The following is a 27,084-nucleotide window of genomic DNA, read 5'->3' as shown; positions in this document are numbered from 1 at the left end:
ACTGGGAAAGGTTACGGCATGTAATGCCTTGAAAGAAAATATTATGAAAATGATATATAGGTGGTACATGACCCCAGGCAAGCTTGCAAAGATATATCACCTGTCTGATAATAAATGTTGGAAATGCAAAGAGGCTGAAGGGACATTCTTTCACCTCTGGTGGACCTGTCCAAAAGTGAAGGCCTTCTGGGAAATGATTTATAATGAGTTTAAAAAGGTATTTAAGTATACCTTTCCCAAAAAACCAGAGGCCTTCCTCCTGGGCATTGTCGGCCAGAAAGTGTTAAAGAAGGATAGAACTTTCTTTATGTATGCAACTACAGCAGCAAGAATTCTCATCGCAAAATACTGGAAGACACAAGATTTACCCACACTGGAAGAGTGGCAGACGCAATTGATGGACTATATGGAACTGGCTGAAATGACTGGCAGAATCCGAGATCTGGGAGAAGAAACAATGGAGGAGGACTGGAAAAAAATTAAGGACTATTTACAAAAATATTATAAGTTATATGAATGTTAAGAACTTGCATGATTTGGAAAATCTAGCTTCAGCAAAAATTTGGTGATATGGGAAATTAAGTTATAATTATGAAAGGACTAAAGTTTAAAGCAACATTATATCTATTTTAGGGTAAAAGTAAATTGACAATAAGTATTTTAAACCTAAAATATAATTATCTGAAAGTACAAAAGAACGCATGAAACAAGGTAATAATTTGCTGATATTTTTATTGTAAAGAATGCAGGGTGCGGGAGATGTGGGGAAGTCCGGTTGGTTATGAAAAAATGTCTTGAAAAGATGGATTTCTTTTTCTTTTTCCTTTCTTTTTCTGTTATCTCTTTTATATATCCGACTTAACATCTGTACCTGGAAAAAAGCAATAAAAATATTTATTTATTTTTTTAAAAAAATAAAATATGTGAAGGGGCCTGGCTCTGCCAAAGTTCATGGCAATTGCCATTCTAATGGTGGACGTGAGCCACATTATGTGATTGATTATGCGAGGTGGGGCTCACTTGCCCCCTTCCTCATATTTTATTCAAGTTGGCACCCCTGATGGATTGCAACTAGCAAGTGCTCTGTGGAAGTAGCAATTGTACTGCACTGTGGTTCGATTCAACTGCAGGTAGAAGTTTGTTGGCTTTTGCAATTGTAATGCATTTACTATCCTGGCCTTCATTGCTGGATTAATAAGAGCTTGAACTCAGAGTTCTTTCTGAAGGCTTTGACGCCTACATCAGATTGGTAACTTCCCAAGGCACAGGTTACAAGGAGTAGCAATACCATAAGAGGAAAGATACCCATATTAAATATCAGATGACTCTCGGGGTACTGGAAGTAGATCACAGTCACTTGGGAGTTCAATGTGCCTGATATAAAGCACACTTCATCACATCTGCGTGACACATATCAAAATGATTATAGCATTTGATTTTATTAGTGTTTGATTGTATCACATTCCAAGTCTACTTACAAATGGTGTCGCACCCCTTCTTGCTTATTTGTTTTCAATAACTGAGCATATAAAAACAGAGAGTACTGCTGATGTCTTTGACGAAAGCAAAAACTCCTTAGAGAAAGAGAGTTGAACCTGACCAGGCAACCTAGAAAAAATTAAGGAGAAAGAGACAGCAAGAGAAGGATGGAGGTATGGGCACTTCTGATTGCTCTTCTGGTGGCTCTTCTGATTCTGCACTACCTGAAACAGCTCTGGTCACGCAGGCATTATCCTCCAGGTCCTCTCCAGCTTCCTCTCATTGGAGCCACATGGAGGTTTGGATTCAAGATTGATGAAAATACTCTCATTCAGGTACTTATTGCTTCGTAATAACTCAGTCTGATGCCAGCAATTGTTTTATCTATTTCCCCCAACAATTGTGATATTTCAGCTTCAACGATGGCATGGGTTAAAATGGTAAATGCCATAAGCCTCCGTTGTCAGAAGCTGTAAGCAATAGAAAAAATAGTGATAATATAAATAGTATTATTAATAATATTGAAAAGCACAAAACCATATAAAAGTTGAAAATGCGCATTAAAAACTACTTGTTTTGTTGAATTGGAATATAGTGGTACCTTGGGTTAAGTACTTAATTCGTTTCGGAGGTCCATTCTTAACCTGAAACTGTTCTTAACCTGGAGCACCACTTTAGCTAATGGGGCCTCCTGCTGTTGCCACGCCGCCAGAGCATGATTTCTGTTCTCATCCTGAAGCAAATTTCTTAACCCGAGGTACTATTTCTAGGTTAGCAGTGTCTGTAACCTGAAGAGTATGTAACCAGAAGCGTATGTAACCTGAGGGACCACTGTATTATTGTTGAGTAACAAATGTAACTTTATATATGGAAAATTTCTATATTCCAATTGTTTTGTTAATTTGAATGTTGTTGTTGTTGTTATTATTATTATTATTATTATTATTATTATTATTAACCACCCAATAACACCCCCCGCCACAAAAAAGAACCACATTTTAAAAGGGCATAGGATGTCAATGAAATCAACCAAAGGCCTAGTTAAAAAGGAAGGTTTTGCCAGGTGAACTTCCCTGGTGAGAGAATTCCACAGATGGAGAGTCACTGCAGAGCAGGTCCATTCTTGTGTTGCCACCCTCTGGACCTCTTATGGAGGAGGAACACAAGGAAGGGCCTCAGAAGATGATTTCAGGGTCTGGGTAAGATCATATTGAAAGAGGTGGTCCTTGAGGTATTGTGGTTTTAAGCCATTTAAGGCTTTCTAGGTCAAAACCAGCACTTTGAATTGGGTCCAGAAACTAATTGGTAGCTGGTGCAGCCGGACCAGGAGCGATGTAATCTGCTCTTGTTCCGGTGAGCAACCTGGCCACTGAATTCTGCAGTAGCTGAAGTTTCCAAACTGTCTTCAGAGGCAGCCCTATGTATAACACATTGCAAGTAATCTTACCTTGAGGTTACCAAGGTTAACAAATGTAACTTTCTATATGAAAAAAGAATAAAATATTATTACAGAAAAAAGACGGACCACAGCATTCATTCACAGCAGCCTCTCAACAGGCACTAACCTCCATGCCCTATTCAATCTTTTTCACTCAAACCAGAAGCACTTATAAAAAACAAATTATAAACAAAAATACCAAAATCTTCTTAAAGGATCTCTGCGGTAAACTACGGTTGCCATTTTTTAGGAAATTGTTGAGCTTTTGGGTTGCCATACATCTGGGTGTTCCCTGACATTTTGCCGATTCCTGTTAGGACACGTCAGGAATTTTCCCTATGTATGGCAAGCCTACAGTAAGTGCTAATCTCCAGGTAATACTCTCTCCAAGATTACAAGGCCAGGGCTGTGAAATCAGCTTCAGAGAGTCATTTAGAAAGCTGTGAAACTGATGGCAGTTGGAAAGGAAGTCTTGCTACCACTTACAAATTGAAAATACAACAACATTTTATGTTGCCTTGTGTTTCCCCCTGATTTCACATAGCTACCCATGCTGCCATTATCCTACTTTGTATGGTTTTGTGCTTTTCAGTATTAATCGGAATCTTGCCCCTTTATACTAGTTTTAATGTGTGTTGTTCATAGCTGCTGGTTGAAGGGCACTCATCTCCAAAACACACTGTGTAACACAAGAAGCTGAATTAATAAAACAGCTTATTACAGTATGTTCTTGATCTTGTCTTCCTTTCGTTCTATTGCATTTTGCGACATGGCCTAGAACAGGTATGTCCAACTTTCAAGAGACTGAGATCTACTCCCACTATAAAAAAACTGGCAGTGATCTACCAAATTTGTTGAGCTTTTTTTAGGGGGCCAAAGTTCTTGAGCTTTCAGGAGGGTTTGGGGGCCCCCAAGATCTACCACAGACACACCACGATCTACTAGTAGATCCCGATCTACCTGTTGGACATCCCTGGCCTAGAATGCTGTGTACTTCTCCCCTTCCAACAGACGGAAGGGCAACAAGTTCGATTGGCAATGAAGCAGGAGCACATCAGCCTTTCTCAGCAGCAGCTCACGTGAAACTAGAGAAGACAGGAGACAAACAGAACAGGCACCTTTCCATTGCCTCCTCCGCAAGCATTTACTATTTGTCAGACCATAATTTATTTTATCTGTTTGTTTCTTAAATACAATTCTGAGCCTTTTTTCAGCGAAAACTCTTCAAAAAATATAAAATTACTCAGCCATCGGATATGAACATATTAACTTTTAAAACATTGGAATTGGTAATATTCTCTAGCCCAGACATGTATCATCTGAATTCCTTGCCATAGATTTGCATGGTGGTGATGCTCCTGCTGTGACCCACCGTGGGTCTGAAACCTGACCCAGGACTCTAGCCCAGCCTATGCCAACCTGGTAGCCTCCAGATGTTTTGGACTACAATGCCCATCTGCCCCAACCACCATGGCCAATAGTCAGGGATGGTGGGAGTGCTAGTTCAAAAGCATCTGGTGGGCTACAGGTTCCACATCCCTGCACACACAAAGAGTGTCGCAAGATCATTTTCTGGCAATGACTTGTGCATCTTCTTGTCTGTCGCAGGAGGGCTGGTTACTATGAAGTGTCTCTGCTGCTCTGATCCTAGGCAGAGGCAACATGGCTCGGAGGGAGTAAAACAAATGGGTTGGAATTATGGGAGGGAGGGAGGGAGGGAGGGAGGGAGGGAGGGAGGAAGGAAGGAAGGAAGGAAGGAGGGGGGAGGAGGAGGAGGGGAAAGAATGATAGGAAGAGAACTGCACATAGTGAGAAACTGCAGAGGTTAGGGAGGATGACATTCTCGTATTAAGTTGAAATACCCAACTGCATTTTTTGAACACATCATTCCTCTCTTCTCTTTTGAACCAAATGGTAGCTGGGAAAGCAACATGGAAATATTTACACCATGTGGTGTGGACATCTACCCATTGTAGTAATGTCTGGATTTCAAGCAGTGAAAAAAGCGCTCATTGACCACTCTGAAGAATTAGACGAGCGACCAGAGACTCTTTTCGTTAGGACTCTGATAAAAGGAAAGGGTAAGTAGTGAAGAATAAGAATTTCTACTGGTATTTTCCCAAGATGAAACTTTTAAAGGGCTGTCCAGAAAAACAGAACAAAGGTTCTCTATTACTGCTGCACACAACGGGAAATGCATTACCTAGGAGCCAACACCTAGGGGCTGAGGTCATTCAGAGTGGCTAGTTCTCATGCTATCAAATGACACATTTGTTTGGGTCCATGAAAACCTGGCTTCAGTACATGTGAAGATTTGATTGATTATGACATCTCTAAGAAACAGAACACACCGCTTCTCTCAACAAGCTCTTCCAACATGTTTTGGGCATGGACTCATGTGGTAAATATAACATGTGAACTTTGCAATCACATAGTTACTATCATCATTATACATTATGAAATGCTTCTTGCATGTATGTCTCAAGGCAACTTACAGAGATATAAAAACAGTTTAAACTATGAATAATCATAGTTTAGAAGTCCCGGGTCCTAAGTAAGTCAGATTATTATTATTATTATTATTATTATTATTATTATTATTATTATTATTATATTTTATTAGGTTTTGACAATAAAAGAGTTTTTTTTAAAAAAAATAGAAAAGACAAAAAAGATACAAAATTATAAAATACAAAAATACAGACATTACACACACACAAAAAAGAAAAAATACATATAAAAAGACAAAAATTCCCTCTTTCTTAATTTCTCCTCTTTAGTTAACTTATTTTCCTGACTCCCTCACGTCTCCCATTTTTGTATCCCTGTTAAAAGTTGGTTCAGCAAATTCATGTCCTGTTAGTCCATTATTAATCCAATCTTGCATTTTACCTTGTTGCTAAAACCCCTGCAATTCATTTCAATGTCCTCAACATTCAAAAATTTTACAATATTTCTGCAAATACATTTTAAATTTCCTCCAGTCTTCTTCCACCGACTCGTCTCCCTGGTCTCGGATTCTGCCAGTCATTTCCACCATCTCCATATAGTCTATTAGTTGCATCTGCCATTCTTCCAAGGTGGGTAGGTCTTGTGTCTTCCAATGCTTTGCGATGAGAATTCTTGCTGCTGCTGTAGCATACATAAAGAAAGTTCTATCCTTCTTTAACACCGATTAGCCAGCTATGCCCAGGAGGAAGGCCTCTGGTTTCTTCAGGAAAGTATATTTAAATACCTTTTTCAATTCATTATATATCATTTCCCAGAAAGCCTTGATCCTTGGGCACGTCCACCAAAGGTGAAAAAAAGTACCTTCAACTTCTTTACAATTAATGAAGGTCTTTTGTCTCATCTGTTTAACTTTCCATTCAATGTCCTGATTTATCATTTTCATGTATTGTACTTGATATAACTTAATTTCTCTCAATATCTCTTGTGATTTTGGTTTAGCTCTAAGTTTTTTCTCTCCTTCTCTTATTTTCTCCAAAATCTTCTCTTTTTTCTCATTTTGAGTTCTCCTTTTTATTGAATTTTGCTGGATCAAAAACCCTCTCATTACAGCTTTGCTTGCGTCCCAGATTGTTCTTTTTTCCACTGTAGTCTTCAAATTTATCTCAAAATAGTCTTTTATAATTTTTTGGGCCTTCTTGATAATTTCTGGATCTCTAAACAAGGCGTCGTTCATCCTCCATCTAAAGGAACCAGTCAATGTTGGTTTCATTTCCATTTTCACAGGGTTATGGTCGGAGCAGGTTTTTGGGCAGATTTCCACTTTTCGGATCTTAGGAGCCATTCCTCTGGTTATCCAGATTTGGTCAATCTTTGTCCAAGTCTTTTGGGCTTCAGAAAATAATGTCCCCTCTCTGCCTAGGGGGTTCTTAGTTCTCCAAATGTCAATTAAATCCATATTGTCTGTCATTTCAAAAAAGGTTTTCGGTAGTCTTCCGTCTTTTGTCACCACTTGTCTTTCTGACTTATCCATATTTGTCGATACCACTCCATTCATGTCTCCAAACATAATGATGTTAAAGTCCATAAAATCCAACAATGTCTCATGCAGTTTCTTGTAAAATTCTGATTTCCCCTTATTTGGTGCATATATCCCTATTATCAAAAATTTCTCACCTTGGAATTGTATTTCAATAGCCACAAATCTTCCTTGGTCATCTTTGAAGACGAATTTAGGTGATAAACTTTCTTTTGCATAGATCACCACTCCTCTCTTTTTAACTTTGTCTGATGAAATAAATTCTTGTCCTAATCTTTTGTTAATTAGTACTTTCCTGTGTGTTCTAATCACATGGGTTTCTTGCAAACCTATCAAGTCCATTTTTTCCTTTTTCAATAAGTGGAATTTTTTTCCCCCTCTTGTCAGGGGAATTCAGGCCTCGAATGTTCCAACTTAATACCTTCATAGACATTGTGTGGTTATTCTGCTTCTCCTCCAACTGCTCCCAATGCTTGTTCTTGGTCTGTGGGTGGTCTCACTTCTGGTTTGTCCAGTACCAATGGCGGCTTTGCTAGGTCCAAAACTCCTGGTTTTAATTTTGGTTCTCTTCTCTCTGCCTCTTTTTGTAATTCTTCCTCATGATCCTTCAGGAATCTCTTTTTGTCCTCCTCTGATCTTATCTTCACTTTTCCCCCTCTGTAAGTAAACGATAACCCCTGGGGAAACTCCCACCTGAAGATGACACTGTTTCTTCTTAACAGATTCACCAGGTCTCCGTAGTTAGCTCTGAGGTCCAATAGATATTTTGGAATATCTTTAAAAATTTCTATCCTGGAATCCTCTATTTCCAATGATTTCTGGTAATGTAGGCCCAGTATTTTATCTCTCTCTTCTTTGGATCTGAGTGTAGTCAAACAGTCCTTGTTCTTTCTTCCCCCTTTGTTCTCTTTGCCAAGTCTGAAGGCTGTCTTTATCTTGAAATCTTTCTCTGGATCAAGGCCCCAGAATTCTTCAAATTCCTGTGTAAGAAAGTCATTCAATTTTCCTTCTTCCAATTCCGGTACCGCCCTGATCCTTAAATTAGCCTGTTTATCTTTCAATTCAATTAAGGACAACTGTGCCTTATGGTCTTCTAATTGCTTATTAATTGGCTGTAATTTTCCTTCTACCACCAGCACCTTTTCTTTAGCCTCATCAGCAATCTTCCTTGTCAGTTTAGATTCCTGCAGCAGTCGGTCAGTGGCCTGAGTATTGGAGCTGATAGTTGTAGTATTTAAGTCAATTTTAGCTGACAGTTTTTCCAAGGCTCCAAATATTTTGTCTAATGATGCGTTTAATGTCTCTTCAGCACCCATACTTTTTGCTCCAGGCTGCCCAGTATCTTCTTTTTCTAAGACAGGAGGTGCTACTATTGATTGTCTTCATTGCTGCAATCTAGTTTTTATCCTTGTAGGCTGGGGTTTTTCCTGATCCATTACTTTATCTTTAGAATTCAAGGTCGCTCACACAGTTCAAGCTTCCTTTCTGGTGAGAAAGTTTCTAAACCTGCTGTAATGGAAAATCCCCAGCTATATCCCAGGCCTCCTCTAGGGGAGCACCTTGGCAACAATGTTACTTTCAAGGCAACTTTTCCAAAAGCAGTCCTGCCCTTTTTAACTTTCACTTTTTCAATAAAAGGCAACAGTTCAATAATAGGCAACAATTGCAAGGAGTCCTTTCCAGTTCACATGCAGAGTATTCACCGACAGTTACAAATGTTTATAAGCGGTGCAACACTTTCTCACTGTCTCTGGCAGACCGATATCAGGGATTAGGCAGTGGTCTTTTTTCCTCACTTTTTTAAATCCTTAAGTCCAAAGTTTCCTTCTCCCCCTCACTCCAAGAGGGAGTTCTTGTATCTGGCATTAAAATTTAGACTCCTCTGTTCTGCTTCTCCAGCTCTAGCTTCAAAAGTCTTTGCTTTAATCCTATTCACAAAAACCGGAAGACGGACTTCCTTTTTGCGACTTCCCGCTTCAGTGCCAAATTCAAGTTCGCTGAGTCTATCAAAGGCAAGCCAAACCTTTGATCTCCCGATTTTTAAACAGTCTTACTCACGGGTTATAATTTAGAAGCCGTATTTTCAAAGAAAAAAGGTCAGCGCTCTCCGGCAACAGCTGCGCGGCTTCACTCCACGGAAGTAGTGATCGACTCTCAGCACCGCGCCACCCCCGTCCCACTCCGGAGCCCCTCGCGGGGTCCCTTCGCTACTTGGGGGGCCGCTTCTGGCACCCGCCGAGTCCCACGGCCGCAGGCTTCTCCCGCCTGCAGTTTTTGGACGGGTCCCCGCTGCGCCGTAGCGGTAAGACCCCAGGTTCCGCGGAGCTTCTCCTCCAGATCAGAAGGAGACCGCCATTGCCGTTGGCGCCGCCTCCGGAAGTGCTAAGTAAGTCAGATTATCCTCTACCAGGTCCAGGGCCTTCTCAGTAATGGCTCCAACCTGGTGGAATGCTCTGTCCCATGAGACCAGGGCCCTGCAGGATTTAACTTCCTTCCGCAGGGCCTGTGTTGTTGTTGTTTAGTCATTTAGTCGTGTCCGACTCTTCGTGACCCCATGGACCAGAGCACGCCAGGCACTCCTGTCTTCCACTGCCTCCCGCAGTTTGGTCAAACTCATGCTGGTAGCTTCAAGAACACTGTCCAACCATCTCATCCTCTGTCGTCCCCTTCTCCTTGTGCCCTCCATCTTTCCCAACATCAGGGTCTTTTCCAGGGATTCTTCTCTTCTCATAAGGTGGCCAAAGTATTGGAGCCTCAGCTTCACGATCTGTCCTTCCAGTGAGCACTCAGGGCTGATTTCCTTAAGAATGCCTGTAAGACAGAGTTATTCTGCCTGGCTTTCAATTTGAATTTAGCCTGGTCTTTGATTCCCCTTCCTCCCCTCCCCTCCCCTTTTTATGAAGACTACCCGCTCTGGGATCCCACAGCTAATTCTCCCCTGGTCTCCTCTCTGGCCCAAATAGGACTAATTTAGCCAGCTAGCCCTGGTGATCATCTAATGTTTATTGGCTGGATTTCCCCCCTAAATTGATTTTTGAATTCTGAATTTATTGTTATTCACGTTTTATACGGTATTTTATGCTGTTTTTTGTTGCATCAATTAAGTGTTTTAAAATTGTTGTTAGCCGCCCTGAGCCCAGTTTTCTGGGAAACTGGGAAGGGTGGGGTATAAATAAAAAAATATTATTATTATTTATTATAAAAGGTTTTAAAACAGTACAAAAACCAACAACAACTAAATATGGGTTAAAACAATAAAAGGTATACACCTATTGAAGTGACCTTTGTACACGACTGGGAAAGCTTGTTGGGGGAAAAATGGCCTCTCTTTTTTTAGGGAAAGTGCAGAGTCATATTCTGAATGCAGTTCCAAAGAACAGGGACATTCACTCTGAAAGACACAATGTGAGTTACTTTGGGGCTGGCCTGCCCAATAATTCCTTTCACTAACTCCACAGTTTATTACTGGTGCTAAGGTCTCCTCCAGAAAACGTTTTTTAATTGCAAATTCATAATGATTTGTGCTCATAATACTTTCAGGGTGGTTATATCCAACTCCATTGTCAATACTATTTATGCCTGCAAAGATTTTGAGTTCTCATCCTGAAGCAAAGTTCTTAACCTGAAACACTATTTTTGGGTTAGCGGAGTCTGTAACCTGAAAGGTATGTAACCTGAAGTGTATGTAACCTGAGGTACCACTGTACAATATTAAAAAATAACCCATAGTTATTTACTTGTTGTATATTCATTATTTTACACCCAGTTTTATATCTTGTGATCCCATTTCCTGTAGGCAATGATTTTCCATCCTAATTTAGCAAGAGAGAAAGAAAAAAGCTCCTTCCATTTCCACCACTTCCATTCTTTTCCAAAAAGCATTAGCAGAAGCTTGATAGATAGAAGTGAAATTTGATCGTGATGGCCTTCCATGGAAAGATCAAAACTTCTCGACATCACACTGTATCAGATACCAGTTTTCTCTTCAAAAATCAAAATGGTAGAGCTGTCGAGAAATCTCACTTTTTGCTGATACTGTAAAGTGCGGATGCATGTGACGTCATTCTGAGCACATGTGTGAGCGGCAAAACCCTGAAGTAACCTGTTCCGTTACTTCCGGGTCGCTGTGGGAGGCAACCTGAAAAGATTTAAGATTTAACCCGAAGCGACTTTAACCCGAGGTATGATTGTTGTTATTTCTCACTGATTTTCCATAGGTATTGCATTCTCAATTGGTCACACCTGGAGGCAACAGAGACGCTTTGTTGTAGTTACCATCGGCTGGGTGAGGACTGCAGGGCCTGCTCCCTTCCAGGGCCTTTTCCAACTGGCCCAGGGGGCGTGGCCCAGGCCCTTTCTCCCAGCTATAAAGGGACTCCTGCTGCAGGGAAGCCTCGGACCATCGGCTGGGTGAGGACTGCAGGGCCTGCTCCCTTCCAGGGCCTTTTCCAACTGGCCCAGGGGGCGTGGCCCAGGCCCTTTCTCCCGGCTATAAAGGGACTCCTGCTGCAGGGAAGCCTCGGACCATCGGCTGGGTGAGGACTGCAGGGCCTGCTCCCTTCCAGGGCCTTTTCCAACTGGCCCAGGGGGCGTGGCCCAGGCCCTTTCTCCCAGCTATAAAGGGACTCCTGCTGCAGGGAAGCCTCGGACCATCGGCTGGGTGAGGACTGCAGGGCCTGCTCCCTTCCAGGGCCTTTTCCAACTGGCCCAGGGGGCGTGGCCCAGGCCCTTTCTCCCAGCTATAAAGGGACTCCTGCTGCAGGGAAGCCTCGGACCATCGGCTGGGTGAGGACTGCAGGGCCTGCTCCCTTCCAGGGCCTTTTCCAACTGGCCCAGGGGGCGTGGCCCAGGCCCTTTCTCCCGGCTATAAAGGGACTCCTGCTGCAGGGAAGCCTCGGACCATCGGCTGGGTGAGGACTGCAGGGCCTGCTCCCTTCCAGGGCCTTTTCCAACTGGCCCAGGGGGCGTGGCCCAGGCCCTTTCTCCCAGCTATAAAGGGACTCCTGCTGCAGGGAAGCCTCGGACCATCGGCTGGGTGAGGACTGCAGGGCCTGCTCCCTTCCAGGGCCTTCTCCAACTGGCCCAGGGGGCGTGGCCCAGGCCCTTATTTGGAACAAACTTTTGGGGAAGCTGGGAAGTGTTCTGCAATTGCTTCCCTGTTCCAATGTGTTTTAAAATGTCCTCAAGCAGTCGGTGGCAATTTAAATTTGTATTTCTTTCTTTCCTTTTTTTTCTCTTGCTGGGGGTGGGTGGGTGTAATGGATATTTGGTTGGGGATTAATTTTAGTGTAATTGTTCTGTTTTTGTTTTCTGTTGTTTTATTGGTTCTGTATAGTTTGTGTTTTGTTTTTAAGGGGTGGGATCAGGGCTGCCTGGGAGTGAGGCCCCAGCCAACACGATGCCTGGGACAAGTTCCACAGGGGGGGAAGCACTGGGACATCCGATCTCGGTGATCATGGGCAGGAGGCGGAGTTACGCTAAGACCAGACCATGTCATTACCGAGGAGGCAGGTTTAGTCGTTGTTTGAAGACTATCCCTGCCTCCGGGTCTGGCCTTGACCAGATGGATACTGGAATCAACAGGGGAAACCCACATAACCTGAAGGTGTTGCTGTGTAATGCCAGGTCAATGGTGAATAAAACCACTGCCATCCACGACCTGATTGTGGATGGAGGATTTGACCTGGCTTGTGTGACAGAGACCTGGTTGAATGAGACAGATGGGCCCGTCCTTGCTGCCGCTTGCCCACCAGGTTTCTCTTACGCACAGCAACCCAGGTCATGTGGGCGGGGAGGGGGGGTTGCAGTGATTTTTAGGAAGTCATTAGTCTGCACCAGGCGTCCTACTGGGAAGACCCAGTTTTCTGAGTGCATGTTCTGGAAGTTGGGCAATAGGGGCAGTACAGGATTCCTTTTGGTGTACCGACCTCCCCGCTGCACCAAGGATTCCCTGTCCGAGCTGCTTCAGGTCGTGGCGGATGTTCTCCTGGAGACACCTAGTTTGGTTGTCCTAGGGGATTTTAACATCCACGCCGACACGACCTTACAAGGGGCCGCTCGGGACTTCGTGGAAAGCATGGCCTCCATGGGGCTGTCCCTGAATAAGTTGGGCCCAACTCATAGTCATGGACATGCCTTAGACCTGGTATTCACCTCTAGCGACGTGGGTGATCTGACACTAAGTAAAAATGAAACCAAAGAAGTGCCATGGTCAGATCACTTCCTGGTGCAACTGGACTTCTCCGCGACCCTTCCCCTCTGCAGGGAGGTGGGACCAATTCGGATGGTCCGCCCCCGCCACTTAATGGATCCAAATGGTTTCCAGAGAGTGGTAGGGGATGCTTTATCCCATGTTGATGGCCTTTCAGCTGATTCCCTGGTGGCCCGCTGGAATGCGGAGTTAACCAGGGCTATCGACTGTCTGGCTCCGAAGCGCCCTCTCCGATTGCATGGAGCCCGGACAGCCCCGTGGTTTTCTTCGGAGCTGAGGGCGATGAAACAATCGCTGAGACGGCTAGAGCGTCGGTGGCAGAAAACTCACTCCGAATCTGACCGGACACAGGTTAGAGCTCAACGTCGAGCCTACCAAGTGGCGATAGCGACGGCGAAGAAGACTTTCTTCACCGCCTCTATTGCATCTGCAGAAAATAGTAGCAGGAGACTCTTTCAGGTGGTCCGCAATTTAACGGAACCACCTTTACCATCGGGGCCTTGTAAAGACCCCAAGATCTCCTGCAACGATTTTGCAAAGTTTTTTGCAGATAAAATCACTCATATTCGGAAGGAGCTAGACACCACCGTGGGAGCAGGGCTGGGGCGGGAGAGTGCTAGAGCCCTGTCTGGTCAAGTTGCATGGAATCAATTTCAATCCGTTACCCCCGAGGATGTGGACAGGCTGCTTGGACGAGTGAAACCAACCACCTGTCTCCTTGATCCTTGCCCATCCTGGCTTATAAAAGCTAGCCGGGAAGGGCTGGGCGATGGGCTCTGCGGGGTGGTGAATGCTTCCCTCTGTGAGGGAACATTCCCAGATCCGCTGAAAGAGGCGGTCATTAAACCGCTTCTTAAAAAACCATCTTTAGACCCGGCCAGTATGGCCAACTATCGCCCAGTCTCAAATCTTCCATTCTTGGGCAAGGTGATTGAGTGTGTGGTTGCTGAACAACTCCAGGCACGCCTGGAGGATGCGGACCATTTGGATCCCTTCCAATCAGGGTTCAGGCCTCATCATGGGACTGAAACTGCCTTGGTCGCACTGGTTGATGATCTCCGGCGAGCTAGGGACAAAGGTGAGAGTTGTTTCCTAGTTCTGCTGGATCTCTCAGCGGCCTTTGATACAATCGACCATAACATCCTTCTGGACCGTCTAGAGGGGTTGGGAGCTGGGGGCACTGTTATACAGTGGTTTCGCTCCTTTCTCCTGGGCCGTGTTCAGAAAGTGGTGGTGGGGGATGAGTGTTCAGACCCTTGGGCCCTCACTTGTGGGGTGCCTCAGGGTTCCGTCCTCTCCCCCATGCTTTTTAACATCTATATGAAGCCGCTGGGAGAGATCATCAGGGGGTTTGGACTGGGTGTCCATCAATATGCAGATGATACCCAGCTCTACCTTTCTTTCAAATCAGAACCAGTGAAGGCGGTGAAGGTCCTGTGTGAGTGCCTGGAGGCGGTTGGAGGATGGATGGCGGCTAATGGATTGAAGTTGAATCCTGACAAGACAGAAGTACTGTTTTTGGGGGACAGGGGGCGGGCTGGTGTGGAGGACTCCCTGGTCCTGAATGGGGTAACTGTGCCCCTGAAGGACCAGGTGCGTAGCCTGGGAGTCATTTTGGACTCACAGCTGTCCATGGAGGCACAGGTCAATTCTGTATCCAGGGCAGCTGTCTACCAACTCCACCTGGTACGCAGGCTGAGACCCTACCTGCCCGCTGACTGTCTGGCCAGAGTGGTGCATGCTCTAGTTATCTCCCGCTTGGACTACTGCAATGCGCTCTACGTGGGGCTACCTTTGAAGGTGACTCGGAAACTACAACTAATCCAGAATGCGGCAGCTAGACTGGTGACTGGGGGCGGCCGCCGAGACCACATAACACCGGTCTTGAAAGACCTACATTGGCTCCCAGTACGTTTCCGAGCACAATTCAAAGTGTTGGTGTTGACCTTTAAAGCCCTAAACGGCTTCGGCCCAGTATACCTGAAGGAGCGTCTCCACCCCCATCGTTCTGCCCGGACACTGAGGTCCAGCGCCGAGGGCCTTCTGGCGGTTCCCTCATTACGAGAAGCGAAGCTACAGGGAACCAGGCAGAGGGCCTTTTCGGTGGTGGCGCCCGCCCTGTGGAATGCCCTCCCATCGGATGTCAAGGTGATGGACAACTACCTGACATTCAGAAAACATCTTAAGGCGGCCCTATTCAGGGAAGCTTTTAATGTATGATATTTTAGTGTTTCTTGGTTTCTGTGGAAGCCGCCCAGAGTGGCTGGGGAAACCCAGCCAGATGGGCGGGGTACAAATAATAAATTATTATATTATTATTATTATTACTCTGCAGAAGCTGTGGCGGGAAAAGAAAGGCATGGAGCACCAAGTAGCAGAGGAGGCCCATCAGCTCGTGGAGGCTTTTGCACATTCAAAGGGTATGTGGTGCTAAGTGATGGTGCTGAGCTGGCATATGGAGATATATTTGTGTCCTACCTCTGTCCATTTTAGAAAGGAATGTGATATGCTTTTCTTGGTTCCTAATGGAGATCCCAGCAATTTCTCTTGACCACCATGAACTCCCACTCTCAGTATGAACTGGACCAGCTGAGCTAACATTAGTATAACTTTATTTTGCAGGACAGCCACTTGACCCCTCCATGCCCATCGCTACTTCCGTCTCCAACGTGATATGTGCTGTGGCTTTTGGGCACCGGTTTGCTCTTGGAGATGAACGGTTCCAGAAGCTGATAGAAGCCATAGAATTTATCCTACAATTTGTATGTAGCTTTGGTTATGCTGTGAGTAGTCATTTCCATTCCTGCCAAACAAGTCTCCCAAGGGCTTTAATACCACAAATCAATATTCTGATAGAGGGCTGGAGAAGTGAGATCAGGTTTAAATTGATCTGAGATAAGGGCCACTTACTATCTCACAGCCTGATCCATTGCCCATGATTATCATTGAGATAAAAAACACACCAAAACCCCCCCATTAAAAAACAACAAAAGAAGACTTTGTCCACTACAGGAGACTCTTTAGAAGGAAGATGGGACAAAAATGGAAAAATGACCTTGAGAGCAGATCATCTAGAGCCCACCAAAGGGAACAGAGGTGAACAAAATAATCTTCTCAAGAAGGGAATTACATAGTTTTGTTGCCATCATAGAAAACTAAATGTGTCTACTATATACCCACCTAGCAGTGGCAATCATGGTGAGGCCCCTGCAGCCACCACTTGGCTGGAATTTTTTTTTAATGAAAGAGAGACCAGCAACTCAAGCACTATCGCTATTGCTGAGGAATGCAGCCCCCTTCTGCTAAACCCTTTCCTCAAATTTAAGTTCAGTTCTCCATATTTCTACATCCATTCCTAATCTGTAAAAAAATACAAAAGTACTCATGAAACTTACCGTACTTGAATTTTCCCCCATCCCTATTCTCCACCCACCGCCAAGTACCACAAACGGGCACTAACTTGTTCCAGGAGAGGTCCTGAGATAGTGCCCAGTTTTGAAATTATGCCGGGGAGCTGGAAAAATATTTGAGCCATACTTTTCTTTCACATTTTCAGCTAGGGATAATTCACAGAATCCAATCATTGTGGGATTCCAGAGAAGCTATAGACACCTTCCTTCTTCTTAGTGAGACTCAAACTAATATGCTAGCCCTGAAGAATAATGCAGATCATGTTTTATAAGTGCAATTCCAAAGCACAAATGGTTTGAACAAGCTTCCTCATGGTAATGGCAGCATTTCTGCTATCTTTCCTTTAGCTTTATGAAATGCTCCCATGGCTCATGAAACATCTCCCCGGTCCCCACAAGAAGGCTTTCTCCTGCACAGAGATGGTGCGTTCATTTGCAAAGGAGGAGATAAAGAAGCATAAGGAGAATCAGTCCCTGTATGAGCCACAGGATCTCATTGATTTCTATCTACTTCAGATGGAGAAAGTAAGTATCTGCTTGGATGAGCGAATGCTGCTCATCCAAGGAATCATTATATTCCATGTTATGTTGATGTTAAAATGTCACATCTCTCTTGCAATGATGGCAGTTCTGTGTTCAGGATGCTCATTATCTGTGTTATATCTGTCCATATATTCCGTGTTCCAAAGTTCAATTGTCTTTTACCACCGCTGGGTGGTGACCCCACTGGGCGTGGTAATCCAGTCAGGGAAAAAGAGAGGCTGACTATGTTTAGGGCACCTTTTCTAGCCCCTCCCCCATTTTGGAGTGAGCAGAGTAGATCCTAAAAAGGGCTGCTCAGCCATGGATACAGCTGCCGAACTGCTCAACTGCCTTGTTCCTTGAGTCAGAATGACTGAATCTGTATCCACCGCCCATGTGCTGCTTCATGACTAAGGGCTTCCACATTTCATAATCCTGCCCCTGTTACCATATGCTGATCACCATGGAACTTTTGGTGTTTGCGTTTGGGATTTGTTTTTTGGAAGACGCCTGTACATGAATTTGTTTTATGTCTGTAGATCAGTGCACACTGACCAATGAACAGTCTTCGCAGTAAGGCTCTGTTCTGATGGCATGAGTTGTCATGGCGACCGGTAAATTCCGTTGTAACATACCGCTTGTTATCACCCGCCTGTTCTGCCGTTGATGACTTCTTGGATCATTCTTTGTCTAGCTCCTCCCCTTTGACCTTACCGCCTTGGGTGACCCTGCTGGGAGTATGAGATTCCCAATGGCTTCACTCACAAGGGTCATAGGAATGTGCAATCCCACTCACCACGAAAAGGTGATGATCCAGTGAGTGAGGGCAGCAACAGCGGGGGGGGGAGGGGGTGGCAGCAGCTTCCCATTTCACCTTAGGCACTATAAGAGGATACCCCACCTCTCATGAAGCATGTGTGGGTGGTATGGTAATAAGTGGGGGAAGGCAGATAAAGTGCTGAAGGACAGAATGTAATGCATGTAAATGACATGTCACTTTCCCCATTTTCAACACCAGAGCAGGAATGACCCAGAGTCCACCTATGATGAAGAAAACTTGGCCCAGTGCATTTTTGACCTCTTTGTAGGAGGGTCGGACACAGTTACGTGTTCTCTGAAATGGGCACTCCTCCTCCTGGCAAGTCATCCAGATATCCAAGGTGAGAGAGGAGAGCCAGGGCTTCTCTTGACCACTAAGGTGGAGCATACTTCTTTAAAGGTTTCATAAGGAAGCCTACAATAGTAGGGTTGGAAGGGACCCCAAAGGTCTTCTAATACAACCCCCTGCAATGCAGGAATCAACACATTCCCCCCTCCAGTTTGATATCATACCACAACCTGTACCTGTTTTCTTTTGCAAATCTGCTAGCAGTTTCTTTATGCAGCAAATGTACAAGAATGCCCCTGCTGTGAGATAAGTGACTGAGCCTCATTCCTGCCTCTCCGTGCTCCATTACATGAGGGATGCGGGTGGCACTGTGGTCTAAAGCACTGAGCCCCTAGGGATTGCTGATTAGAAAGTTGGCAGTTCGAATCCATAAGACAGGTGAGCTCCTGTTGCTCTGTCCCAGCTTCTGCCAACGTAGTTTCAAAGCATGCCAGTGTAAGTAAACAGGTAGTGCTGCGGTGGGAAGGTAATCAGTATTTCTGTGTGCTCTGGCACTCATCATGGTGTCCAGTTGTGCCAGAAGTGGTTTAGTCATGCTGGCCACATGACCCGGAATGCTGTCTGTGGATAAACACCAGCTCCCTAGGCCTGAAAGCAAGATGAGCAAAGCACTCCATAGTCTCCTTTGATTGGACTTAACCGTCTAGGGGTCCTTTACCTTTACCTTTTATATGAGTGATGCTAGCCAAAGATCAGATGAGGAAATGAGTATTAGTGAAACTAAGTAGGAAATATTGAGGGCTGGGGGTGGAGAATGAATATATGACAGCCTTTGATCCCAGCCCTTCAGCAAATCCAGCCAGCTCTGGTAACCAGAAACAACTGCGATGAGCTTCACTTTCAGCCTTTTCACACCTGGGATCTAGAGTGGGGAAGGACCATGTACACAGATGAGCTCTTTGGAGGACCAGGTGATCTAAAAATGCAAGAAACCTGGACTCATTCACAGAGATTTATGGAATATGTTCAAGGGAATTAAATGTCCATCTGAAATAAAATGCAGTATTCACAATAAAACTTCTGTTTCCATCATTCTCTTCAGATAAAATGCACAAGGAAATAGAAGATGTCATAGGTTCTGCTCACTCAATCTGCTATCAAGACAAGAAGAAACTGCCCTACACCAATGCTGTGATTCATGAAATGCAGCGCTTTAAATACGTCACTTTTTTTGGGTTCCCTAGGCAATGTACAAAGGATTTGAAGCTGCGTGGTTTTCTCATTCCCAAGGTATAACAGTGTGATACAGCTGCACTCCTGTAGCCCAAGAGCAAAGAGCAGCAGAAGGTTGCATATTGAGAGATGCTGCCAGGCATACAGGAACTTCCTGTCTAGTCAAAAATCTGAAGGGCAAGAGCAGGAGCTCCATCTGCAGACATGTTTCACCATCAGCAAGTGCCATTCCATGGGGCAATTGTGGCAGGGGAGGAGCATGTAGTGGCCAGAAGTCTCCGTCTGGTTGTGAGGTTTCATTTTAAAAGAGGTGGGGGAAAGTCCCCTTGTGTTCCTGCCTGTACAGAAAGTTTTTACAGTGATGAATACAAAGCCACCCACCATAATAATAATAATAATAATAATAATAATAATAATAATAATTCAGATCAGTCTCTGCAATGATTAGTCTTGGGATAGTGTGGGACAATAAAAAAAAAGTATTGATGTGAATGCATTCCAAGTCACTTGTTTCTTATTTTCAGGGGACTATTATTGTTCCCGATCTGCGCTCTGTTCTTCTTGATCCAACACGATGGGAGACACCTGCAAAGTTCAACCCAAATCATTTTTTGGACAAGGATGGACAATTCGTGAACAGAGAAGAATATCTCCCATTTGGTGCAGGTAAACACAGAAGACCAAGCTATGTTGTGATCTGTAGATGTGCTTACTGGTCTGCTTCCAGGAAATGACATCAGCAGCAGCACAGGAGGGAGTGGGCCAGAGCAGAAGGAGCATCTTTCTAGCTGGAGTGGCACTGCTGGTCAGCAGAATGGGGCAGGGCACTGGCAAGTTAAGGGCATCTCTGGGTTGGTGGCTTGGGATCCACACATGCACATACACTTATGTGGTCTCCATCTGCACCTCCCTACATTTGCCACCCCTGCCCTGTCCCTGAGAGAGGCAGCACAGCAAGCACCAGGATAGTGCTGTTCCCTGTCACACATCACCACTGCAAGCCACCCAACTTCTCTTCAGGCAGCAATGCTAGTTCCAACCAAGGTGAAGTAAACCTGGCAAGGAGAGTTTGCTCCATGGTCTTAACTCCTTTCTGCATTGCTGATTTGGGCAGTTGACCAAAGTTTTCCTTTCATTTTTTAAAATCAAGTTTTATTAAAAAGCTTTATACATAAGACACAATAAAAATCAGACTAATCTAAAAGGGAAAATAGAAAAAAGATTAGGAAAGAAAAAATAGAAAAGAAATAAAGAAATTACAATAGAAAAGAAATTACAAGGTCCTCTATCAAAATTAAATCTTCACCCTTATTCTGCACACAGAAAAGTGAGCCCTCCCAGTTCTCACTGGGAGCTAAACCCTCTTACACTGGCTTCTAGCCCTGGCAGATGCTCTCTGCCCTGCCCCTCCCACAGGACCCTTCATCTTCAATCCATCCTCTTCCTGAATGTATCTTCCTTGATATGAGATTGGGAACTTCAAATTACAGAACAAAACATAAGTATAACAAGAAGAAAGAAAGGTTAGCACTGACCAGGCTAGAAAACTGACAGCAGCCTTGATGTTTTCTGTATCCTAACTATGTCTATTTTGCCAAAGTGTTATGCAGAATGCTTATAGCTACAAAGCAATGAACATGGGAAAGTAAATTATTGCTCACTTACTGCCTTCTTCTTGTCTCCTCCTCAGGGTCTCGCATATGTTTGGGAATGCAGATGGCAAAGATCGAAATATTCATCTTCCTGACCAGCCTGCTGAGGGCATTCAGTTTTCAGTTGCCAGAAGGAGTCAAAGAGCTCAATCAAGAGGCTATAATAGGGATTATAGCACATCCCCATCCGTATAAAGTCTGTGCTGTTCCCCGTTGCAACACATAAGAAAATAGGAAAATATTAGGGGCTGCACCCCTGCTTCCTGCACTTGGTGACCCCTTGGCCACTCCTGACACATGAACCCCCTAGCATTTCCCCTTCCCTTCCCATCTCATCCCATGCAGCTACTGAGGTCTCTTTTCACCTTCACAGCTCCATTTCTGAAGCCACTTCTCTCTTATCTTCTGCAGCTCTGCTTTGCATCTGTTTTCCCCTTCACCCCATCTCCTCCTTTTCTTCAGGCCCTTTCATGCCCCTGCTTTCATCTTCATCCCTCTCCCAATGCCTCCTTACTCCCTCCTTTTTGACAACTTCCTTTGCATCCCCATTCTTACTCTTGCTCCCTTTTCTCCTTCCCCTCCCCTTCCTTTTCTCAAATCTCCCTTACACACACATTCCCACTCCTCCTCCTCTCTCCCTCTTCTGCAGCCCCCTTCTAACACCCCCCATGCTATGTTATTGTATCTTTAAGATGAGTAAATTCCTAAGAGCAAGGCTATCAGCTTCTCCAGTTAAAGAATGTTAAGTTTCTGTGATGGATACTGTACATGTGTGCTTGTTAATAAAATATCTCTCTAAATCACTACATTGAACCCGGAACCTGGAACGCGGACCACGCAAGGTATCAGGAGTGAAATAGGTTGTGTGGAGGCACTATGCAATATTTGAAGGCTTCACATCCTTTATCCCAGTTAAGGAATGGAAGAGGGAGAAGTTTGAAACAGACGTTCCCCTGACTTCCACTAGCCTTTCCTTCAATGGCAGAAGTTTGAGTAAATGGAGATGGTGGAAAATTGAGATAACTGTGGCTTTAGGAATAATGGAGGGATGGAGGAACACTGAGCAATTGGTGTGTGTGTGTGTGTGTGTGTGTGTGTGTGTGTGTAACATTTTAACAAGGAGAAACAGCAGAGATGGGTATGGAAGCAACCACCCAAAAGCTAAGAAAACAGAAGAAAGAAATGGAAAGTGGAATTAAAGAGGACAAAGAGACTTTGGAGAACAATATGGATGAACAGAAGGATGAAATGGTGGAGGTGGAGGCAACAGATGGTGTAATGGAGAAGTCCTTCACAAAAGGTGACTAGAGGACTGAAACAGCCAAATGGCAGTGTTGTGATGTTGGAGGAGTGGAAGGAAGCCACCGATGAAGAGATGAAGAGACATCCTAAGCTGGAAGAGATAGAGTTGGAAGAGAAAGGAGTCTGCACACAACTTGGAGTGAATTTAGAGTGGAAAGCTATGAAACCTCTGGAACTTTTCTTGGAAAAAGAATGGAAGAAGTGTAAATGAAAGGGCTATTTTTTTCACCTTGCCAACAAAGGTCCGTATAGTTAAAGCCATGGTTTTCCCAGTAGTGATGTATGGAAGTGAGAGCTGGACCATAAAGAAGGCTGGTCGCCAAAGAATTTATGCTTTTGAATTATGGTGCTGGAGGAGACTCTTGAGAGTCCCATGGACTGCAAGAAGAACAAACCTATCCATTCTTAAGGAAGTCAGCCCTGAGTGCTCACTGGAAGGACAGATCATGAAGTTGAGGCTCCAATACTTTGGCCACCTCATGAGAAGAGAAGACTCCCTGGAAAAGACCCTGATGCTGGGAAAGATGGAGGGCACAAGGAGAAGGGGACGACAGAGGACGAGATGGTTGGACAGTGTTCTCAAAGCTACAAACATGAGCCTGACCAAACTGCGGGAGGCGGTGGTAGACAGGAGTGCCTGGCGTGCTCTGGTCCATGGGGTCACGAAGAGTCGGACACGACTAAACGACTAAACAACAACAATTTTTTCCACAAGCAAGATGGAAAATCATAGCAAACACAACGGGTACAGGTTGTGTCCTTCAGAGCAGGAGAAATCAAGCTCTCTCCCTCTTCCAAGTGACAGCCCTGGAGATATTTGAAGATGGCTGTCATATCTCCTCTCAGTCTCCTCTTCTCCAGGATAAGGATGGGCAGATATTTCTATCTTGGTCTGCAACCCTTTAAGCAGAAATGCTAGAAATCGACCCTGGAATTTTAAGCATGCAAAGACTCTTTGCATCTTTCCTCATGCCCTGCTCAGAATCAGTCTATCATTTCGAAGATATTCAGTTGGATGGGTCAGAGGGAAGAGTGAATTTAGAGTATAAGCTGTCATGTCAGAAACATATTGCACTCATGAATTTATATGTAAATAATGCTTGTTGTTTAACTGTTGCCAGCCTGAGAAGTAAAGATTTATCTTCAACTATATGTGTAAGACATTTTTTAAAATCACAAATAGCTTTAAAAGGTTATGGGCTCAGTCATGGCCAGCAGGTGGTGATAGAGAATGGCAAGAAGATTTTGAAGTCAATCCCAGAAACCAGCAACTCAGCACAGTAAAGGATATTTTTTGCAGATTTACCCCTTGATCCATGTCTGTTGAACTTCCTGGCACAACATAGTCTCAAAGTTTAGTTCATTAAATTTTACTCCTTTTTTTTTTTACAGTTCATTAAATGTTTACTCCCCCCCCCCAAAAAAAAAAACTTTCATTGGTGATATTTTCCAATTCAAAATTCTGAATATGTGGCTTGTTTCCACTTTACACCTGTGAATTTCCACTTACAACACCTTCACTTGATAAGCCTTTCGTTAATAAGCCAAACATTCCCTTCTCTTGAAGACAGGGAAGTCAAAAAACTGCATGCCAAAGCACACTAAGTGGTGTCTTGGTGCTTTTCGCAAGGAGAGCTGTAACTGCTGCTCTTGTAATCCTTTAGTCACGGGAGTCAGTCTTTCAAGAGGTAGGTTTTGGCAGTGGCGTAGTGTGGGTTATCAGCACCCGGGGCAAGGCAAGTAATTTGCGCCCCCTAACCCGGGGCAAGGCAAGTACAGTAATTTACTCTCCCAAGCAGCAGCAGCGAGGCTTCTCTTTCCCCCGTGCTCTACTGGAGCTGCCTCTTTTCTTTCCTTTTTTCCCTTTCTCCAAGGCTTTTCGCTTTCTCTCCTTAATTGATTCCTCCTCCACACCGCAGCGTTTCCTGGCTGCTTCCCCCCCCTTCCCCTCTCTCTCCTCCTCGCTCTGCTTGCCTTGCCCTGCCCTGCCTGAGGGCGCCCTGAGGAGATTCCGCTCTCCTTTTTGACCAGGCGAGGTGGAAAAGCCTCTTCCCGCCCCCTCGCCAGACTTCCTGCTCGGCTCGGCTCACTACCCAGGCGGCCAGTGGAGAGAGAGCCGCAATTACCATAAAGCTCCTCTCCCTCTGCTTCGCCAAGCTGTCAAAGCCCGGCAGCAGCAGGAGCAGCCAGACCCCCGCCAGCCAGCCAGCCCGCCCGCCCGCCCGGCTTCCTCTCCCTTTTTTGCCCACGGCAAAAGGCTTCGCTCTCCCCCTTCCGCGACCTCCTCGCCAAGCCGAGTGAGTGCGGGCTCCCTAACCCGTGGATTTTAGTAGGGACAGAGAGCTGCTAGTGCGAGCGCGCCCCCCGCCCATGTTGCGCCCGGTGCGGCCGGCCCTCCTGGCACCCCCCACGCTACGCCACTGGGTTTTGGCCTCCTCTAGCTATTCAGTTTCTGGGTCAGTACTCCGGAACTCTGGTGGCCTGTCGTTTCCCCTTCTGTTTGCACATACACGGTTACAGTTCAAATGTCTCCCGGGGACGGGGAGTTCTGACTGCTTGCTTAGGGCATCTTATGAGCTTTTCTAAACAGGTTTCTGGGCTCAGAAACCTACCCCCTCCCTCCACCACTTTGATGCTTTCAAAAAACCTCACAGAACTGTTTTTACACTGGATTTTTATCCAGACAAATTTCTTTCTTCTGCTTGTCACCCTACAATAAAAAAAAAACTGTAGAGCAGAAAGAGACCCCAAGGGTCACCCAAGCCATCCCTCTGTAATGCAGGGAATGTCAACCAAAGCATAGTAGTAGTAGTAGTAGTAGTAGTATAATGGTAGTAGTATAATAATTGAAGGCAAATTCCCATTTCTTCCTCAAACAATCTCTGCTGAAAGCCTTCAATGAACAAGAGTCCACAATCTGGTTAAGTGTTCCAGCAAAAGTGGATCATTTAACTTTTACCAGAATGCTATTCTTTCAGCTCGTATTATCATGTACAGAAAGCTGGAAAGACATTGTCATGTCTCCTGTTTCACAATTTTGGGGCTGGAAAAACAATATAAAGGTGTAAAACAGTTTGCTTTTCTGAAACTCTCTGCAACAACACTGTCTCCTTCACTTGAGGTCTTCTCTGGACAACAAGCTTAATATGAGTCAACAGTGTGATGTAATTACAAAAAAGCTAATGCTGTTCTAGGCTGCATCAGCAAATATATAGTGTCCATAATATACCATTCTCATCTTGGGAAAAGATATGGAGGGAAGATTTAAAATTCACATCATGCTGTACATGGAAAATTTTGTGAGAATGATGTATCGTTGGTATCTAACACCTACTAAATTAGCAAAAATGTATAGAACTGCTACAAATATTTGTTGGATATGTAAAGATAAAGAAGGCACCCTCCACCATACGTGGTGACCTGCAAGATAACAAAAGCATTTTGGGAAATGATATATAATGAGTTGAAAAAATATTTAAAATAACCTTTGTGGGAAAAACCCAGAAGCGTTTTTACTAGGAATCTAAGGTGCAGAAATACCAAAGGAGCAGAAACGACTATTTATGTATGCGACGACAGCAGCGCCGATATTTTTGGCTCTGAGAAGGAAAAAAGATAAAGTCCTTACCAGAGAGGAATGGTTGATAAAAATGATGGACTACGCCAAAATGGCAAAAATTACCAGAAAGATTAGAAACCAAGAAGGATAACTTTAATAAGGAATGGGGAAAATTTGTAAGTTCCCTTGGAGAACACTGTACACAATTAAAAACATTGGCAGCATTGTAACAACACTTGTAATATAACAAGAACTATGGTAAGAATGGAATTTTAGGAGAAAATGGAGAACATTATATGATGCAGTTGAATGGAATCCATGGAATCTCAGCTCAGGGAAGTCCAAGGATTCAGAGAATCATATATGTTTATGATTATGACTTTTATTTGAATGTGAATGTTAATTGTAAAATTGAACAATATTTTTAAAAAATACAATGTGTTTAACTGAATTGCTTCTGTGATATGTATTGATCCAGCCCTGCTCTGGAGGGTAGGACTCAAATCAATGGCTTCATGTTACAAAAAAGAAGATTCAGAAATAAACATATGGAAAATCTTACTGACAGTAAGAGCTTTTTGATAGTGGAATGGTCTCCCTTGGGAGATTGTGGACTCTCCTCCTTGGAGGTATTTAAGCAGAAGTTGGATGGCCATGTGTTGTGGATGTCTTTAGCTGAGATTCCAGCATTGGAGGGAGTTGGACTAGATGGCCCTCAGAGTCCCTTCCCACTCTACAATTCACTGGGACCCGGGGGAATGCCATGACCTAGAACCAAATGTAGAAACCCACTGGGGTAAGCACAGCATGTAGGCAATTCGGATCATACATTGCTTTCAGAGAGTGATTACAGTACTAATATTTCTGCTCTAAGTCGGTTTCTAAGAAGCACTGTCCTTGTCCTTCTCCACTGATGGTACTCTAACGTGGAGTCAGAGGCACTATCCACCCACAACTCATCCCAAGAACCAGATTTACAAGGATTAAGAAGACCTGTGCCATTCAAGAAGGCCTGTAGCTGGCCCACACTACCAAATCAACATGGCAAATTACAGTAGAGTCTGATCTATAAGATGCAAGGCCAAAATGGAGGAGGTGCAATAATAATAATCAAAATATCTTTCAAACGCGGATGTCCCGCCCCACAATGAAGTAGTAACCATAGTCGTCATTAGTACAATC

The 27,084-nt window shown here is 44.4% G+C and overlaps 2 protein-coding genes across 4 annotated transcripts in view; one reads left to right on the top strand and one right to left on the bottom strand.

The window, feature by feature from the left end:
• Positions 1–27,084, bottom strand: part of LOC310707285 (cytochrome P450 2J2-like) — a 162,980-nt gene that overhangs the window by 44,168 nt on the left and 91,728 nt on the right. The gene's annotated exons all lie outside the window — the stretch shown is intronic.
• LOC310707449 (cytochrome P450 2J4-like) lies at positions 1,444–22,149 on the top strand. Its single transcript, XM_083504659.1, has 10 exons — positions 1,444–1,814; positions 4,836–4,998; positions 11,123–11,187; positions 15,452–15,536; positions 15,739–15,899; positions 16,875–17,051; positions 18,067–18,208; positions 19,259–19,446; positions 19,914–20,055; positions 21,080–22,149. Exons 1-10 carry the CDS (start codon positions 1,647–1,649, stop codon positions 21,265–21,267), a joined length of 1,479 nt encoding a protein of 492 aa, XP_083360785.1. The 5' UTR covers positions 1,444–1,646; the 3' UTR covers positions 21,268–22,149.

This window comes from Podarcis liolepis (genome assembly GCF_965112155.1).
Source record: "Podarcis liolepis genome assembly, chromosome: 5".
Taxonomy (NCBI): domain Eukaryota; kingdom Metazoa; phylum Chordata; class Lepidosauria; order Squamata; family Lacertidae; genus Podarcis; species Podarcis liolepis.
The sequence above is the reverse complement of the archived record's forward strand: the minus strand, read 5'-3'. Positions and strand labels throughout refer to the sequence as shown.

What these genes read in the sequence shown, in the direction of transcription:
- LOC310707449 (XM_083504659.1), top strand. Translation starts at nt 1,647, where the DNA reads ATGGAGGTATGGGCACTTCTGATTGCTCTTCTGGTGGCTCTTCTGATT. An exon ending in ATGAAAATACTCTCATTCAG is followed by an intron (nt 1,815 to 4,835) that starts GTACTTATTGCT and finishes ACCAAATGGTAG; the next exon opens with CTGGGAAAGCAACATGGAAA. An exon ending in GTGGTTTTCTCATTCCCAAG is followed by an intron (nt 19,447 to 19,913) that starts GTATAACAGTGT and finishes TCTTATTTTCAG; the next exon opens with GGGACTATTATTGTTCCCGA.